Below are 18,985 nucleotides of genomic sequence, written 5' to 3'. Positions count from 1 at the left end.
ATTGGGTTATAGAAAAGATAGTTCGATTATTTTTTCTGTCACTAACGACATTTTTAATGGAGAGATTTTTAATTTTGATAGAATTAAATTTAAATATTAAATTTTAAAAATAAATAAATAAATTATTAATTATGCTATATCTAAAAAAAATAAATTTTCTCAAAATACATTATCAAATCTTTTTAAAAAATTAATTTTTTTCTTGACATGGTTGAATTATCTGTTATTTAAATTATTATAATTTTTATAATAACATTTTTTTTGGCATTTAGTAGTCTTATAATACATTATTTTGCATGTCACATTATATTTTTTTAGACATTTTTATTGTGACTTTAATTAATTTTCGCTCTCAGTATATTCCAGATATATTTTACAAGTTAGGTAGAATATTCATTTTTCGGTTTAACTAAGTTTGAAATTTTTAAGATTCTTAAATTTTAATTATTGTATTAATTTATTACAAATAAATTTAGAATTTTTTTTGAAATGAAATTTCTTTATAATTATTTTTGTTTGACTAATTGGAAAAAAAAAACACTTAACATTTTTATATTTTTTATTTTATTCTAAACATTTATTTTGATTTATTATTCTTACATTAAAAAAAATTTTGAAAAATTTAAATTTGATTTGTTAGAAAATTTTTAAATTCCAATCGAATTTAAATTTTACTAATTTTAAATTTAAACTAAATATTAATAAGTTTAAATTTAATTTGTTTAACAACTAATTTAGATAAATTAAATTTTTATAAAATTTAATTTTAAATAATTTATAAATAATTTAATTTATTTATATATATAATGAATTTTAATTTAAAATTAAATAATTTTAATTAAATAAATATATATATATATATATATATATAATTTAAAATTTAGGTTTAATTTATGAAAATACATGCAAGAGTTGAGTTTATTTCTCTTATAATATTAATTTTAGCATGTTTAATGAGACTTTTTTACAAGTCTGTTTGTAAATTTATTCATAAATTCATAAATAAATCGAATTCACGAATACGAATCGAATATTATCCAACTTAAATTTGACTTGTTTATTAAACAAGTCTAAAAATTAAGTTCAAATTTAACTTATTTAAAAATCAAATCGAGTCCAATCGAATTAAATTTCGAATAACTTAATTTAATTTATTTACATTTCTAATTATCCTATCGTATTATTTTATTTAATATAAATTTAGCATAATTTTAAAAAAATATGAAATTTATTTTTTTTTACTGGTGAAATTCAATTATCCAATGCAAATTCCTTTATACATATGAAATTCAATTAAATAAATATTAACTTCAACTTATGATCCATTGAATAATTGAATTATATATATATAAACTGAATTTTATTGTTGATTCTAAATTTTTACTAAAAGTTAAATCAAATTTAAAAGATTAATTAAAATGTTTAAATTAAAATATATAACCACACAACTTTTATTTTGAAAAGAAAAATCTTATAAAATTATGAATTTTTTTAAAATGAAATTTTTTGATTTAAAAATTTAAATTATATTATTTCAAACAAAAAATTCAAAAAAATCAATTAAACTAAAAATTTTTAAACTCACTTTTTTAATCAGTTTTTTATTTTATATATATTTTCATATAATTTTAAAAGTAAATATTTATAAAGAATATTAATATATAAAATTACATTTTTAATAACAGAGAATAAAAATTAAATTAATATAAAAATATAGAAAAAGTATTTTTAAAAAAATCTCATAATTATTTTTCAGAGACCAAAAACCACAGCATCATAAAACAGCAATAATATTAAAAAAAAGTGGCATGAATGCCATCTATCAATTAACACAAAAGGCCCGACACCATCAGTGAGGTTTTGATAAATCCCCGCTTAAAACGACGTTGTTTTTTGCCTCAAAAAATGTGACCGTTAATTTAAAATGCTAGACTCACTCTCAAAGAAACCCAAACCCAGCGAGTACAATCTATTTCCTACTCTCAACGAGTCCAGCAAAAGCATGCTTCGGTGCGATCTCTGTACTCTGCACACACCTCTGTACTAGCTTGGCTCTATCTTCTGCGCCTCTCTCTCATAACATGCTCTCCACCCTCAGATCATCTCTCTCTCTCTCTCTCTCTATAGTGTTGAGCTACCAAATCCATCCACCGAACCAGCTCTTGAACCCGAGTGCCACTTCTCTTTCAATTTTCAAACCAGACGCTGAAATTTGCCCAGGAGTAGTCCACGAGATGGGCTGTGCTCAGTCTAAAGTGGACGATGAAGAATCGGTGGTCAGGTGTAAGGAAAGGAAGTTTCTTATGAAGGAGGCTGTGGCTGCTCGGAACGCTTTCGCTGCTGGTCATTCTGGGTTTGCTATTTCTCTTAAGAACACTGGTGCTGCTCTTGGTGATTATGCTCAAGGTGAAGTTTTAGAGCCCCATGCTCACCTCCAGCAACCTCCCCATGAACCCATTTCTCAGACGCCGCCGCCTCCCCCTCCCCCTCCTCCTCCGCCGTCCATGGAGAGCTTTCCTCCTCCTCCTCCTCCGCCACCTAATTTTTCTCCTAGTCCCATCAACCGCGCGTTGAGCATGCCTGCGATTCCCATGAAGCCGCATCGACTGGTGGGGGAAGAAATCGATTCTGTTGCTGCTGCAGAGGAAGAGGAACTTGAATTAGATCACGGAGCTCGAAATAATGGCAATAAGAGTAAAAAGAAAAAAGATTTAAGCGGGTCGCCGGGCCCATCTAATGGTATGGCGGGACCGGACGAAACGCCGCGGTCCCCACCAAGGACACCAGAAAATCACGCCGTGCCACCTATGCCGGAGGCCAAGAATATGGCTTGGGACTACTTCTTTAGGGTGGACAATATGCCAGGGCCATCGTTGGAACCTGAAGTTGACGCCAATAGAAACGGCAATACTTTTGGCAGTGTTGAGGATGTGGGCGTTCGATTTGGTGGCATTGAGAATCCCGATGGTGGTGAAATCAATGGGGTTGAACCGAAGACGCCAGAAAAATCGACGGAACACTTGGCTACAGTGGTGGAGGAGGAGGAGGAGGAGGGGAAGGAGACTAAGACGGAGAAACAGATTGCGCATTCGAAAACTGCACCTCCTGATTTTGAAGTGGCTGGGAAGAAGGCGGTTCCAGTTCCAACTGTGAATTTAATGCAGGTTTTGGGCGTGATTGATGATCATTTCCTGAAAGCATCGGAAAGTGCACAGGAGGTTTCAAAGATGCTCGAGGCCACTCGCTTGCATTACCACTCCAATTATGCAGACAATAGAGGTATAATTGGATTACTTTGGGATGCATTATTTTCAAGTTCTTATGTTTGATTTTTAACTTGAATTTGAAGGGAAACATTGATGGATCCATGTGATTTGTTTAAAATGTTCTTTTATAGAAACTTTGGATTCTTGCAGTTTCTTGTTGTTGGTAGTAGAAAATGCGTAGACACGTTAATGTGCAAGAAAATTGAATCTCAAAGTATTTGCACTTTCTTGTTTGCTATAGAATATGTGAACATTTTGAATTCTGATTGGGAATGATAGTATCTGCTTTTTATGTCAAGTGGGCTTTTAATGAGTATCTTCATTTTTATGTACGAACTTTTTGTAGAGAACCTCAGATCTTTTGCTTTTCCCTTTTCAAAAGCTAGGAACTGGAAAGCGTTATCTATCAAGTATCATTCAGCTTAGACAGTGGGAAGTGTGTGATTGTTCTGCCAAGATTTTTTCTTTTCAGTTTGAGTTTTACTTAAGGGGAGGGTTTGTTGTATTAATCTGGTCTTTTACTAACAACACAAGCTTCTCAACACAGGATATGTTGATCATTCTGCTAGAGTTATGCGTGTCATCACGTGGAATAGGTCATTCAGAGGTGAAGGTGGCAAGGATGAACTTGATTCTGAAGATTATGAGACTCATGCCACTGTATTGGATAAGTTGTTAGCATGGGAAAAAAAGCTCTATGATGAAGTAAAGGTACATTACAGCTATGATACTCTGACTCTTCATTTTGCCATGTTGTACCCGTTTCGACACTACACTTTATGGGATATGACCTGGATGTGCATTCAAACACTTGAGTGACATATTCAGACATAGTTAATAGAGCATTTTTTTTCTTTCCAAATGAGGACAAGGTATTTAGATAAAATATTTGGTTGTATTTTGGATGATGTATTTAGTTGTATTTGATCATCTATTTATGCTATAATTATTTACTATATAGCTATATGTTTTTTTTATTCTAATTTATTTTATATAATATAACATATCCAAGCACCCGTGTCTAAATTTAGATTCATATCCCCATATTTTTTATTCAGAAACTGGACAAATCAGACATGGGGATATGCACCCATTTCTAGCACCTATATCTGAGTCCAAGTAACATAGCATTACAGTTAATGCTTCTTAATAGCAGATGAAGACCCCATATCTACAGAATTTGGAGTTTTCTCTCTTTGGTAATGGGAGGCTAGAAACTTCAGCTTCATTTCTTGATTGCCCATAGATTTATGGTTCATGAACTGGAATTATAGATGGTTAATGCATTCTGGTGAAGTAAAATGGTGCAAAGCTTGTTACTTTTTATGTATTGTTTGATGAGCGCTGTGATCATTTGCTGAATCTTAGTACATTTTGCTTCATGTTGTTAGCAAGGTGAGCTTATGAAGCTTGAGTATAAGAAGAAGGTGGCTCAGCTAAATAGGCAGAAGAAGCGTGGTGCCAGTGCAGAATCCTTGGAAAAAACAAAAGCAGCTGTAAGTCATCTGCATACGAGATATATAGTTGACATGCAATCGATAGACTCTACCGTTTCAGAAGTCAATGATATACGTGACAAGCAGCTGTATCCAAAACTTGTTAATCTGGTTGACGGGTATGTTTATGTTAGAAAAAGCCATTAAGAAAACATTCGATTTTCACCCATACTGGTTTTATTGCACTATGGCTTCTTTTTTGCTGTGCTATATTGGTTGGCTTAGATGTAGAAATATCTGGACATGCCTAAATCCAACATGGATATTTTCTTTTTATACCTGATTGAAGCTGAAGTAACAAAATGACAATCTCTGTTTGTGGTAAATGTTTGATGTGTGTTCCACCACAGATACTAATTGTAACATAAGTGAATAGCTGTTAATATAAAGTTGTAAAAATGGGAAGTAAAGTTGCCTAGAAGGGTTCATAAACCTTGAATCTTATTGTATTCCTTCGTTAGAGCTGGGGTTAAAAACTTTTCCAAGAATTTAAATGTTAAAATTCTGATTTTTGCATGCTTTACCTAGTGAATTTATCTTTCTGATGCGAAATATCTAAAGCAAGTTCTAATAACTGGTGTTTATTTATTTTGGTCTTGCATACTATTTGTCATTTGATCAAATTCTGTTTGCAATTAAAAAGGAATTAGCTCAACCAGCACATCATCTTTCATAGATTCGTGCCCTAGAACCCTTAACCTTAATGGGACTAATCTCATAAATCTTTGCTGGTTATTCTTGCTTCACTCACTTGTTTTACACAATCATCATTAACTTTTCTGTATTTAGGCGATTGGCGTAATTCTGGAGTATAAAACAAACATGATCATTAGCTTATCTATTGATCTCTACTTCTACTGCCATAATACACCTAGAATGGAAATCATTAAATTTCACACTTGTAATGCAGGATGGCGAAAATGTGGATCAATATGTGCATGCATCATGACAGCCAGCTGAAGATTGTTATGGACCTTAAGTCCCTTGATGTCAGCCAGGCTGTTAAGGAAACTACGAGACATCATCATGAGCGCACCAAACAACTTTACAATGTAGTGCAAGGATGGCATTTACAATTTGAAAAGCTGGTGACCCATCAAAAGCAATACATTCAAACTCTTAACAACTGGTTGAAGTTAAATCTAATCCCAATCGAAAGCAGCTTGAAAGAGAAAATATCATCTCCGCCAAAATCCCCAAACCCCCCTATCCAACCTCTTCTCCGTTCATGGCATGACTATCTAGAAAAGCTTCCAGATGAGGTGGCCAAATCTGCAATTGCATCCTTTGCTGCTGTCATAAAGACAATAGAGCTGCATCAGGAAGAAGAGCTGAAGCTAAAGGAGAAGTATGAGGAAACCCGGAAGGAATTTCTTCGTAAGAATCAGGCGTTTGAAGAATGGTATCAGAAGTACATGCAGCGGAGAACTCCAACTGATGAAACAGATGCTGAAAGAGGTGAAGACGCAAATTCCAGTGATCCTATGTCAGAGAGGCAATTTGCAGTGGAGAGCTTGAAGAAGAGAATGGAAGAAGAAGTTGAAGCTCATCAAAGACATTGCCTTCAGGTGAGAGAAAAGTCGCTCGGAACTCTAAAGCTTCGGTTGCCTGAGCTATTCCGAGCTATGTCGGACTATGCTCATGCCTGTTCTGATGCTTATGAGAAATTGAGGGGCCTCACTCAGTTGCAGAATTCAACTCATAGTCCTCAATGATGTAAACTCTGTCCAGTTATTAAGTTATTTCAAAGTTAACTATGCCTCTTATCTGAGATGATATGCCTTTCCAGTATGCTGGCAATCTGTATTTCTTATGTGGAAAGATTTTTCTCTCAATGCTTATGAATGTTGCTGTTGTAGAGTTGTGCATGGTGAAGAATGGATTGGAAGCTGATATTGGTGTTCCTAGCAGGCAAATCTGTATATATAAAATAATTTTAAAATATCAGAATTTAATTGATAAAAAAATAGTATACAGTATAAATATAATAAATTTAAAATTACAGATCTTTTGATAATTATCTCTTTTATTAAATATAAAATAGATTATTTTTAATAATATTTATTCAGTTTTACATATTTTATAAATTATTTTATTTAATCGATGGTTCAGAAAATAAATATTTAATTAAAATTATAATCATTTGTATTTATTTTTGTATATTTTATAAAATTATTTTATTTAATCATGCAATATAAAGCACCATCATTGGTTTATCAAATTAATTATTTAAATTTCAATTTAGATATTGCTCAGATGACAACCTAGCCCTTTCTTAAACCTTTAATACCTAATTTTTAATAGATCTAAGGGTTTAAAATTATTTTATTTGATCAGAATTTAAATAATTTTTCATTTATTTTTAAGAGTTTAAGAAAATTAGATTGAAGGATTGAAAATTTAATTGAAAAAAAATATACATATGATGATTAAATTTTTATTTTTTAAAAAATTGAAAAAAAATAAAAATTATATTCGCATAATTTAAAGTATTGTATGAAAAGAAATGAGAACACGTATAAATGTATAGACTGTTGGCAACACGCCGCCCGCAAAAATAGACTCTTTTCGGCGGCCTTACTTGACCGTTAATAAAATTTTGTTTACTAAATTTCGCTGGCAAATTCTTCAGCTGGACAACTGTGGCACTGTCTATGACCAGCTGAGCCTCCAACCCAATACTGCAATTTTTTTATTTAAATCTACAAAATAAAAATTTATCTAATATTTTTAAATAAATTAAAGGTTTAATCGAGATTTAACTGATATATTATTAAATAAAATTATAAAATTAATAATAATATTTTTATTATAATTAATGTTTTTATAGATTTACTTAAATTTAATAATTTAAAATTTTAGTTTCAATAATTTTAAATTACATTTAATGAGAAAATTTTAAAATTAAAAATTTATAATAACAAATAAAAATAAATATAGTTATATTAAAATTATATAAAATAATAAATACAAAATTGATATATGTTCTGATCTCTAAGAGATAATAAAATAAAATAAATTAAAATAATTAAGAATATATATATTAATAATTTATTATTTTTTATTATTTAAATGTCAATCAATTAATTAATAAAAACGACTAATCATGTTGACATATATAAATATAAAGAGTTTAACATCAACACGACAAAATAAAATAATTATGTCAAAATATATTAAATAAAAATATTAATTATTTAAAAAATAATAAAATAACACTAGATGATAGCAACACGTTGCTTATCTTGATATTATATAAGCAAATTTATTAATAAATTATTGTTTTCCCAATTCTAAAGTCATAATATTTTAATATTTACTAATTTAAATTTTATATTTTAAAAATAAATCTATGTTCTCTATATAGATATAAGCCATAAATATGTTGGCTCAAATATATCATGTATGACATAGTTTGTGACTAGCTTAAGCTTTTCAGTATTGAATTAGTGGATCAATTCATGTCTTTAAGTCAAAATCTAATTGGTAAGATAATGACATACATATAAAAATTAATTTTAAATTAAATCTCATGTAGGATTTACAGTGGTTGTGTAAGTTTTGTCCTAGAGGAGAGTATCATTCCTTATTTTATCCATTTTCTTTCTTATGAGAGACGCCTAACGGTCTCTCTGCTACAGTGACATCTGTTTCTGTCGGGTAGACCCGTACATGCAGTATCTATATTAGGCGGCCATTTAATTTAATTTTTTCCAATACGCATACGAGTAGAGCTGCGAATAGGGGTGAGCATTCGGTCGGTTCGGTTTAAAACCGAACCAAATCGAATAAATTGAGAACCGAGATTTTAGTGTTTATGAAAATCGAATCGAACTGATTTTGGTCAGAAACCGAATCGAACCGAACCGATCTGATTCGATTCGATTTGATCGATTTCGATTTTTAATAATTTTTTTATTTTTATACTTTATTTTTAATATTTTAAATTTTAATTAAAATATTTTAATTTTAATATGATTTAATTTCTCTATATTATTGAAAAAACATATTATTATCACTAATCGGTTCGGTTTTTTCAGTTTTTTTCTGATCAAAATCGAACCGAACCGAAATAACCAAAATTTCTGAAATTAAAAACCAAACCGAACCGAAATTTATAAAAAACCGAACTAAAATTTTAAATCAGTTCGGTTCGGTCACTTTTTTCGGTTTGAACCGAATACTGCTCACCCCTAGTTGCGAAGGGACTGGGCCTGCTTGTTTCTCACCACGTCCCATCATCGGGCCGGCTTCCTTGTTACTGGATTTAAGCTCACGGGCGACTCGGCCTGCCATGCATGCCGGGACCCAGACCTAAACTGCTGGACAGGCCTGCCTAGGGGCGTTCCGAACTCTGGGTCTGATATGCTTTCGTGGGCCCGACTCGGTCCAGGTGGGTACTAGGCCCAACAATGATCAAAATCCTTTAATTTCGAATTAAGTTAGTGTCATATCTAATATTATTAGTTATTACTTCTATTGTTTAGTCTTTCAAATGATTTAATTCAGTAAAAAATTATTTACTTTTTTAATTTGTTCATTTTTGGTAATTAATATTTTAAAAATAAAGATTTACTATTTAATATTTAAGTATTGTCATTATCAATAATTCTATCTCTGCATTTTTAGAAATTTATTAAAACGTTCTTATCTTTTCTTTTTATTAACGAAATAATTATTTCGTTCTCTTTTCCGTTAAAAATAGATGAGAGATGAAATATAAAATTTTTAAAATTTAATTTTACCCTCAAATAAAATTTCTTATTTAGTTTTTGGATATTATCATTATCGATAAATCAGTTTTTATATTTTTAGAAATCTATTAAAATGTTATTATTTTTTATTAGATATATTAAAATATTTTTATTTTTTTTTAAATCTATTAAAATATTGTTATTGTTTTTTTATTAATAAAGTAATCTCTTTTATTTTTTTCAAAAATAAGATGATAAAAAAAAGTAAAAACGAGAAGAAGGAGAAAAAAATAATGATAATTTCTCAGGAAAAACAAAATCAATGAAAAAGAGGGAAAAAGATCCAAAGAAAAGGAAAAAGAGAAGGAGACGATAATTTAATTTTTTGTTATATTTTTAACTGTAGAAATAGATAAAAAAATTATTTTATTTATAAAAAATAAAATAATATTTTAATAAAATTTTAAAAATATAAAAATTTATTTATTAATAATAGTAATATTTCGCCATTAAATTATAAATTTTTAAAAAACTTGTAGATGAAAAGTGTAAGTGAAATTTTTAAAATATTCATTAATTAAATTATTCAGTCCACTAGCGGCACGGATAAAGTAGTAATATTCTCTGAACATTAATTGAAAATTTCTTGATTTTGTTTTACAAAAAAACTAACTACTCAGTGCTTAGTGCTTGATTACCCATCCCCACTTGACGTCCACACAGCCTTTTGTTCTTCTCCTGACGGCTCTGACTCTTTATTCAAATAAATAATAAATTGGTTTCTTTTTTCATCAGCTAATTCAATTATTTTGGTTAAAATTCAATATTTTTCATATTATTTAATCCTAATTTATTATCTAAACCAAAGACTAACCACATTCACGCCACGTTTTAAATATAATAATAGCCGCCAGCCAAGCTAGCTTTATAAGCCGAGTCACAATTTTTCCAGTCAAAAAAGCCAAGCCAGTCTACAACAAGCATCTATATATTCATTTCTACACCTAAAAAATATGCAATCCTCTTTCAGAAATGATTAATTATCTGTTATCTACAACAATCATCTTCTTTATATAATGCTTCTCATCCTCAACAACTCAGCTGCATAGCTTCTGCTACTTCTGATCTTCTCTTTCAGCCATGGCAATGAGCTTCAAGAACTGGCGAAACTCATCGTGCAGAGAAACTATCTATCTGGGTAGAAGCCAACTGCAAGCGAATGGCGAAAAGGATGAAGAAGCTGGTGGTTATAAACCCAAATGGCATAACAAGTTTTGGAGAAAAATCTATAGGGAGAAGAAGAAAATATTCAGTGCTCCTGTTACATTGCAGGCTGCTTATGATCCAGATGAGTATTCTCAGAATTTCGATCAGGGAAATGGATGGGCAGAGCCTGATAATCTTTGTCGTTCTTTCTCAGCTAGATTTGCTGATCCTTCAAGAATCTTGCAAAAGAATTCTAGTGTTAGATGTGTTCGAGGAGTTTGATAATGATGATGAAAGTTTTTGTTCAGTTTGATCTCTAACCTTGAGTATGTTCATATCGTATATACAAATTTAAGCCTGTGTTTTTATGTATAGCTATATCTTGTGGATGATTGTTCTTTAGGTTTCTTTCCATTCTAATTATTTTTATATATATTTATATATTTATTTTTATAAATATAAATAATTTATTAATATATAAATTTAAATTATAGACAAAAATTCTATAATTAATAAATAATAAGGTGATAAAATGATTTAAATATAAAATAAAGTTTTATTAACTATCAATTAATGATAAAAAATTTTAAAGATATATTAATTTGGATTAACTTAATTAATTATATTTTAGTGTAATGACATCTCAACCATCTTGTATTTGACTTTATATTAATTAGTTGAAGCTAAGTTATCTCACTTTCTCAAGAGTAGAAGAGAACGTTTGGTGTTTCCTATTTCCTTTTTCTTATTACTTTGCCCACAAGTAGATCAACAAGCTGCTCATTGGCATCTTTCCCTTCTACATTTTTTTTATAAAAAAAAATCTTTTTACCATTCTCATGTGGAAGACAACATCATGAAACCCAATAGAATCTTGCAGCATTACTATTTATTTTCTTCACTTTTTTTTCTCCAATAAATTATATTTATTAGAAAAAATTATTTTTTAGTCCCTAAAATTTAACGTAATTAACACTTTTGTCCTTCTATTTTAGCGATCCAATACTTAAGTCTCTTACTTTCTCTTACGTCCAAATTCGTAGTCCTTTCGTCCAAAATAGCCGTTTGATCAAAGAGTCAAAAGGTAAGAGGTGAGAATTTTTTCCAAAAATACCCTTAATGGACTTGTTAAAACCCCTTTAACCCTCCATCTTTCTTCTCTTTCATATATTCTCTATTTTCTTTTGCCCATTGTTGATTTTTTTTTCTTTTTTCCATCTTTCTTCTCACTCATATCTTCTCTATTTCCTTTTAACATAATATATTTGCTCATATTCCAAGCGAAGGTCATAATTTGCAGGAATATTCTATGGTCTTAATAAGAGGAGGTAAAGGATTCACCAGATGTGAAATCCTATTGTATTCGAGGAGTCAAGGACTTGCTGGGAATTCTAGATCTGTAACGATCCGGAAACCGGACAACTATCGGCGCTAGGATTCAGATCGACTTAAGGTCGTCGGAACCCGTAGCAAGCCTACTGTACATCCTGTTATATCTGATAAAATCCCATACATGATCACAAGATATAACAAAAACATAAACATCCCATGAACTAAGGCTCGACCTATGCATGCATCAAAATTGAAAACATAAACCCATACTAGAGCCCTCATCAAATGCTCTAGTATGGTAAACATCACATGCCTCGAACTTAGTTCAAACATAACTCATACTTAAAACTTTTATATAAAAATCATGTAAACAGGGATTACAATGACAAAAATTAGGGCAAAACACAATTCTACAACCATAAAATAATACATGTTCACATCTATACTATTACAAGGGACTATACCAGCAACTTAGCCGACTCTCATGAGCTAACTCTGATCCTGCAAACCTGGAGTTAGGGGAAAGGGATAAGCTACAATAGCCTAGTGAGCAGAACATAAAAACAGTTTAATAAACATATGATCGAATGAAATGCATTACCGCATAAACAATTCACATCAAGATGGATTTATCATCAGTAACCCTCTACAAGTTTTAATAGTGCCCGGCCCACGACGGGTGCTTCTCAGGGCTTTCTCTTAAACATATCACACATATCCATAATGCCAGGGGTGTAGAATGGACAACCCTGGTTTGGGGCATAGAATGGGCAGCCCTAGTCTTTCCATATCTGTGATAACATATCATACTCGAAGGTTAGTGGGTCATCCAACATCCATCTACAACAACAGTAGATTATGCAATGTATCATATTCGTGATTTCTAATGCAAGCAACCTAATGCATATACATGGCATTCGTGAGCATGCTTAAAAGGTTTGATTTCTTTAAATTAATAGATCAATTCAGTTCTACTCACCTCTGGTTGACGCTCGCCTAACACTGACGCATTTATTTCACTGCAGGTCTCTACGATCTCTCAGGTCCGATCCTACACAGATGGATTCAAATGAGAAACCAAACATAACCTTTACAAGACTTTAAATAACTCTCTAAGAACCCCCTAAAACATACCACAACATGTATATAAAGCAAGCAGGGGAAGGCTGGGCAGGGGACTTTCGGCGGCAGGTTCGGCGGCTGAAGGTCCTTCACAGATCCGAAAGTCAGTGACTTTCAGGGGCAGGTTCGGCGGCCTAAACTCCACACAGATCCGAAAGTCAATGACTTTCGGGGGCAGGTTTGGCGGCCTAAACCCCACACAGATCTGAAAGTTGGAACCTTCAGAGGCCGGTTAGGCGGCCAAAAGGCTGCCTCCACAAGCAGGTTAGGCGGTCGAACCTGGGTTCTCCAGCAAGGTAGAGCCCGATTCTACCCTATGCTCACAGCCATCAAACACTCCGATCCTCACACCCAACAACTCATAAACATCCATACCCACTCAAACATGCATAAGGGACATAAAAACTAGCCTAATCCCCAACAAGTAACAACAAAAACACAAGAGGAAGCATTTGTCATCAAAACTAATACAAGCCCTAAAACTTTAGGTTTAATCATTTCATGTATTAAGAACCCTTAACCCCTTTTAAAACTTGCTAAAAACTTTTAGAAAACAAAAGAAAAGCAAAGATTCAAATTTACCTCTTGGAGATACAAAGGTTACAGCAACCCAACTTGGAGATGAGGGAAATCGATCTCTAAAGGTCTCCAATGCTTAAAACTTTAGACTCAAGCTCAAATCTTCAAAAACAAAGGAAAACTTATGAATTCTTGGAGAAATTTGAAGAAATCTCAGCAAGAATATCAAAGGAAGGGCATGGACTCACCTTTGTCCGAAAATGGAGAGAAAACTCTCTCATTTTCAGGCTGAAGGCCTCTTATAGGAGGCTGGAGGAACCACCTTCGACGGCCGAACCTAGGGATTCCACTAAAACTCTTTTATTTCCTTAACAAAATTTCCAAACAATAAAACCAAAATTCATTTTATGAAAACCTTATTTTACCCTTCTAAAGATTCCAACTTTGAGATTCCGGATTTCGATGGAGATTCCGCCGAAAAGTGAAAATTCCAACGCTGGAGATTAGCCGGGTATTACATTCTTCCCCCCTTAAGAACATTCATCCTTGAATGTTCAACAAAGCAAACAAGCACAACATATACATCAAGAAAACACAAGAAAATATATTACACTTACTTTAAAAGAGATAGGGGTATTGCTTAAGTATCGACTCCCGGGTCTCCCAGGTGCACTCTTCCATATTGTGGTGATTCCAAAGAACTTTCACCATCGAGATTTTCTTGTTCCTCGGCTTTCTGATCTGCGTGTCTACGATCCGAACTGGCTGCTCAACATAGGTAATATCTCCTAGGATCTCCACATTAGGTGCATTAAGAATCTTGCCCGGATCTGACACGAATTTCTATAATATAGAAACATGGAAAACCGGATGGATCCTCTCCATAGAAGCAGGTAAATCTAACTTGTAATATACATTCTCAATCCTTTGCAGGATTTCAAAGGGCCCGATGTACCTTGAAGCTAGTTTACCTTTCTTTCCAAAATGAATCACTCCCTTCATAGGTGACACCTTAAGCAACACCATATCTCCCTCCTGGAAAACAACTTGTCTTCTTTGGACATCTGCGTAGCTCTTTTGCCTACTTACAGCAGTTCTGATTCTCTCTCTGATAATAGGCACTATCCTGCTGGTGATCTCTATTAATTATGGCCCTGCTAAAACCCTTTCTCTCACTTCTTCCCAATAGACGGGTGACTTGCACTTTCTCCCATATAAAACTTCATAAGAAGCCATCCCAATGCTAGCATGGTAACTGTTATTGTAGGCAAACTCTACCAATGGTAGATGTTGCCTCCAAGAACCACCAAAGTCTAGCACACACATCTTTAACATGTCTTCTATAGTTTGGATGGTCATCTTCAACTGTTCGTCAGTCTGTGGATGGAAAGCAGTGCTAAAGTCTAACCATGTGCCCATGGCATTTTGCAGACTCCGCTAAAATCTGGAGGTATACTGGGGTCCCCTATTTGAAACTATAGAAACCGGGGCCCCATGCAGCCTGATAATTTCTTCCATGTATATCTGCGCCAGTTTGTCCACAGAGTAACTGCTCCTAACAGGAATAAAGTGAGCAGACTTGGTCAATCTGTCCACTATTACCCATATAGAGTCATGTCTGTTGAACGTTGCTGGTAACCCCACCACAAAATCCATCGCCACGTGTTCCCATTTCCACTCTGGAATCGGTAGTGGGTTGAGCATCCCAGCTGGCTTCTGGTATTCTAACTTCACCCTCTGACATACCTCACATGCGGACACAAACTGAGCCACTTTCCTCTTCATTGTGGTTGGCTTTTCTTCAAATTTTATTGATTTAGTTGTTTCGAAAGGTAATGTTCAATAGAGGTTTACTAGTTATTATGGGTTTCCAGAATCGTAACGACGACGTCAATCTTGGAACCTTATTTTAGCTTTATCTCGTAGAAGCTCTCTTCCTTAACTTTGTTTGGGAGACTTTAATGATTTATGCTCGAGAGATGAGAAAGGAGAAGTATCTTTGCGAAATTATCTTATGCAGGGGTTTAGATAGGGGAGAGCATATTTCGGTCTAAACCGAAAAACCAAACCGAACCGGTTGATTTCGGTTTTTCGGTTTGATTTTTTAGAATAATCGGTTTGGTTCGGTTATTATATTTAAAATTATTCAGTTTTCGGTTCGGTTCGGTTTAAACATGTTAAATAACCGATCAAACCGAAAAACCGATTTAGTGGATAGGCTCAAGCTCAAGCCCAAGCCCAAGCCCTCCCTCTGGCCTCTCGTACCCAAACCCAGCACCCCAACCCCTCCATCCCTTTCGGCCCCAAGCCCAACCCAGCAGATTTCGGTTTGAATCGAACTGAACCGATTTTTATCGATTCGATTCGGTTATATCTTCATAATCGGTTTTTTCGGTTTTTAAAATTTTAAGATTTCAATTTTTGGTTTTATCGGTTCGGTTCAGTTCGGAACCGAACCGACCGATTGCACAGCCCTAGGTTTAGACAGGCACTTCAGGAGCATTTTTGTCAAATTATCTTATGCAGGAATTTGATTTTGAATGATTGTAAATTTTTGTTAGACTTTAGAACCGATATTTCTGTTAGATGGGTTCGTCGTAATACTACTCTAACTGCTCATACTTTGACTAGAGAATTTATCAGGTATAATTGTCTCTCTATTTGAGATGATATCCCCCTTTGCTTTGAAAAAAAAAGGATATACGTAAAATTACACTATGATATGATCAGTTTTTGTATCATCCTACATAATTATTTTATTAGTTATTTACCTGAAAAGACTAAAATTAAATATAAATAGTAATGTAAAAAAAGTCTTAGATTTAATTAATAAAAAAATAACGATGCAATTACAAAAATTTGAAAAAATAAAGTTTTTTTGTTATTATCTGAAAATTAAATTATTACACACTAACTATGTAAAAATTTGTCAATGCTTTTTTTTTTTTTATACTTTATATTGATTATAATGATAAATTAAAGGGCAACATTGTAAAGCATTTAAACTCGCCAATTATCATTAAGAGCCAAATCATTTATGTAGTTTGCGATTTAATCTAATTTTTAAGACTTGATTATCAAAATTAGATTCAATTTTATCTATTATGAAAATTCAATTCCATCGCACGTATGTATAATTCCATATGATAATAAAATTAATATTTTTATATATTTTATACATTTAATTTATTTCACTGCTTTTTGTATTTCTTTTTATTGATATTCAAAATTCTTTTTAAATGAAAATTGGAGAATAAAAATTAAGAAATGCATTTACTATCAAGTCACGCATGTGAGTACATATTCTATACACGTTTTAAAATGAAATTTCGAAAGAAAACAATTTTTTATTCTTTAATTTATGGAAATTTTATTATAGGTTTTTAATTATAAGTTTTTAATTATAACTATTGCATAATATTTAATAAGAATTAGCTGTTAAAGGTTTGTGATTTTTTTTATCTAAAATAAAATACACACTAGATTCAGAAATAGACCTGCATTTTTATTAAAACTATATATATATATATATATATATATATATATATATATATAAAGAATACAAAAAGCTAAATATATTGCTTGTAGGATTCCAAATAAAATCACATGAAATTGTAATTACTTTTTGAAAATCTGAATAATTGCATCAAAATTTAAAGAATTAATATCCACTTGTTTCAATGCAAATATCTTCTAAGTAAATATTTTTGGATATTTAAAGCACTCAGAAAAATTAAAAAAAAATTCTTACAAAAAATAATCAAATTATTTTTAGAAAGAAAATATTTGCATAAAATATTTTGCAAATACAATTGCAAAACAAATAAAGATTATGCATTAATTTAGTTTCAACCATTCGATATTTGAAATTTATTAATTCAATTAATTTAGTTTCGCGCCTTCCTTTTAAAAATTTTTATTTTTAAAGGTGTTCTTCATACTTAGGACTCTGAATTTAAAACCTCTGGTTCAAAAAGATATCATCCCATCTTACTTTTAGAAATTTATTTTTATTTTTATTTAGATATCACCCATTTTACTTTTAAAAATTTATTTTTATTTTTATTTTATATAAAAGAGCGGAGATACTTCTAAATAGGGCTGAGCAATTCTCGGTCTAAATCGAAAAACCGAACCGAACCGATTAAATTCGGTTTATCAGTTCGGTTAGTCGGAAAGATCGGTTTGGTTCGGTTAGTAAATTTAAAATTATTCGGTTTTCGATTCGGTTCGGTTTAAATATGTTAAATAACCGATCAAACTGAAAAACCAAACCCAACCCAACCCAACCCAACCCAATCCAACCCAACCCAACCCAACCCAACCCAACCCAACCCAACCCAACCCAACCCAGCAGGCCAGCACCCCAACCCCCTCCATACCTTTCGCCGAACCCCTCCATCCCATTTTCCACATTCTCCAATCTCCCGATTCCCCCCACCTCCCCTGGGCTCTCCACACTCTCATAGTCGAATCGGAAAGATGGCGACGAGGACGACGACAGTGACGAAGATGAGGACGACGAAGACTACGAAGACGATGATGAGGGGGGCGAGGACGACGAAGACGATGAGGTTCAGGTCTTACAATCCTCCAGAGGGCCACCGGTTCAGTCGGCGGATGACGACGAGGACGACGACAATGAGGATGACGATGAAGATGACGATTGTGAAGGCGGAGACGACGATGACGATGGTGAAGGCGGAGACGACGATGACGATGACGAGGATGAAGAAGAGGTAATATATGTCCAAATTTATACAATTTTCCGCATATATGTAATACCCGGCTAGAGTCCGGCACCGGAATTCCTGTTGTTTGGTGGAATCCGGGGTGTCGAAATTCTATAAAACAGGTAGAATTTATGTTTTACTAAGTGGTGTGATTTGTATTGATGTGTTAAGGTTAATGGAAGTGAGTTTTGAGTTGAAATGACCTAAGGCAGATGAGCCAAGTTCGGCCGCCGAAGGTAAGTTCGGCCGCCGAAAGTGCTCCTTCCGAAGGTAAGTTCGGCCCCCGAATGTTGCATGGTTTTGCATGCGATTGGGCAGCCGAAACTGAGTTGGCCAGCCAGCTTTTGGGCATCCTTAGTCAGCATTTTGGACAGGTGTTATGTCCAACTTGTTGCCAGAAGCTTGGCCACGTCTCCCATGATTTATTTGCTGAGTTTGAGCAGATCATGCAGGAGTTTGCTAGTGTTCAAGAGATTGTGAGAGTGTTGAAGCAAAAGTTAAGCTTTTGAGAGTTAGTGAGGTTGAAGAAGAGTAGATCTGTTTTCCTTGGATTCAGACCGTTCATCTTCCTGTTTATAGAGGTAAGGGAAGATCTGGACCTTGTTATATGTTTTCTG

The 18,985-nt window shown here is 32.9% G+C and overlaps 2 protein-coding genes across 2 annotated transcripts; both read left to right on the top strand.

Moving 5' to 3' along the window:
* The first annotated feature begins 1,959 nt into the window (after nt 1-1,959).
* Nucleotides 1,960-6,622, top strand: LOC110603792 (protein ROLLING AND ERECT LEAF 2). Its single transcript, XM_021741709.2, has 4 exons — nt 1,960-3,279; nt 3,814-3,977; nt 4,658-4,881; nt 5,673-6,622. The coding sequence occupies exons 1-4, from the start codon at nt 2,082-2,084 to the stop codon at nt 6,475-6,477; spliced, it is 2,391 nt and encodes a 796-aa protein (XP_021597401.1). The 5' UTR covers nt 1,960-2,081; the 3' UTR covers nt 6,478-6,622.
* LOC110603269 (nonsense-mediated mRNA decay protein 2) lies at nt 6,540-18,877 on the top strand. The gene is made up of 4 exons (XM_021740969.1): nt 6,540-6,681; nt 10,595-10,920; nt 18,105-18,374; nt 18,812-18,877. Exons 1-4 carry the CDS (start codon nt 6,540-6,542, stop codon nt 18,875-18,877), a joined length of 804 nt encoding a protein of 267 aa, XP_021596661.1.
* The last annotated feature ends 108 nt before the right edge of the window (nt 18,878-18,985 follow it).

Source organism: Manihot esculenta, chromosome 16 (assembly GCF_001659605.2).
Source record: "Manihot esculenta cultivar AM560-2 chromosome 16, M.esculenta_v8, whole genome shotgun sequence".
Taxonomy (NCBI): Eukaryota; Viridiplantae; Streptophyta; class Magnoliopsida; order Malpighiales; family Euphorbiaceae; genus Manihot; species Manihot esculenta.
This window is presented reverse-complemented; position numbering and strand designations above follow the sequence as displayed.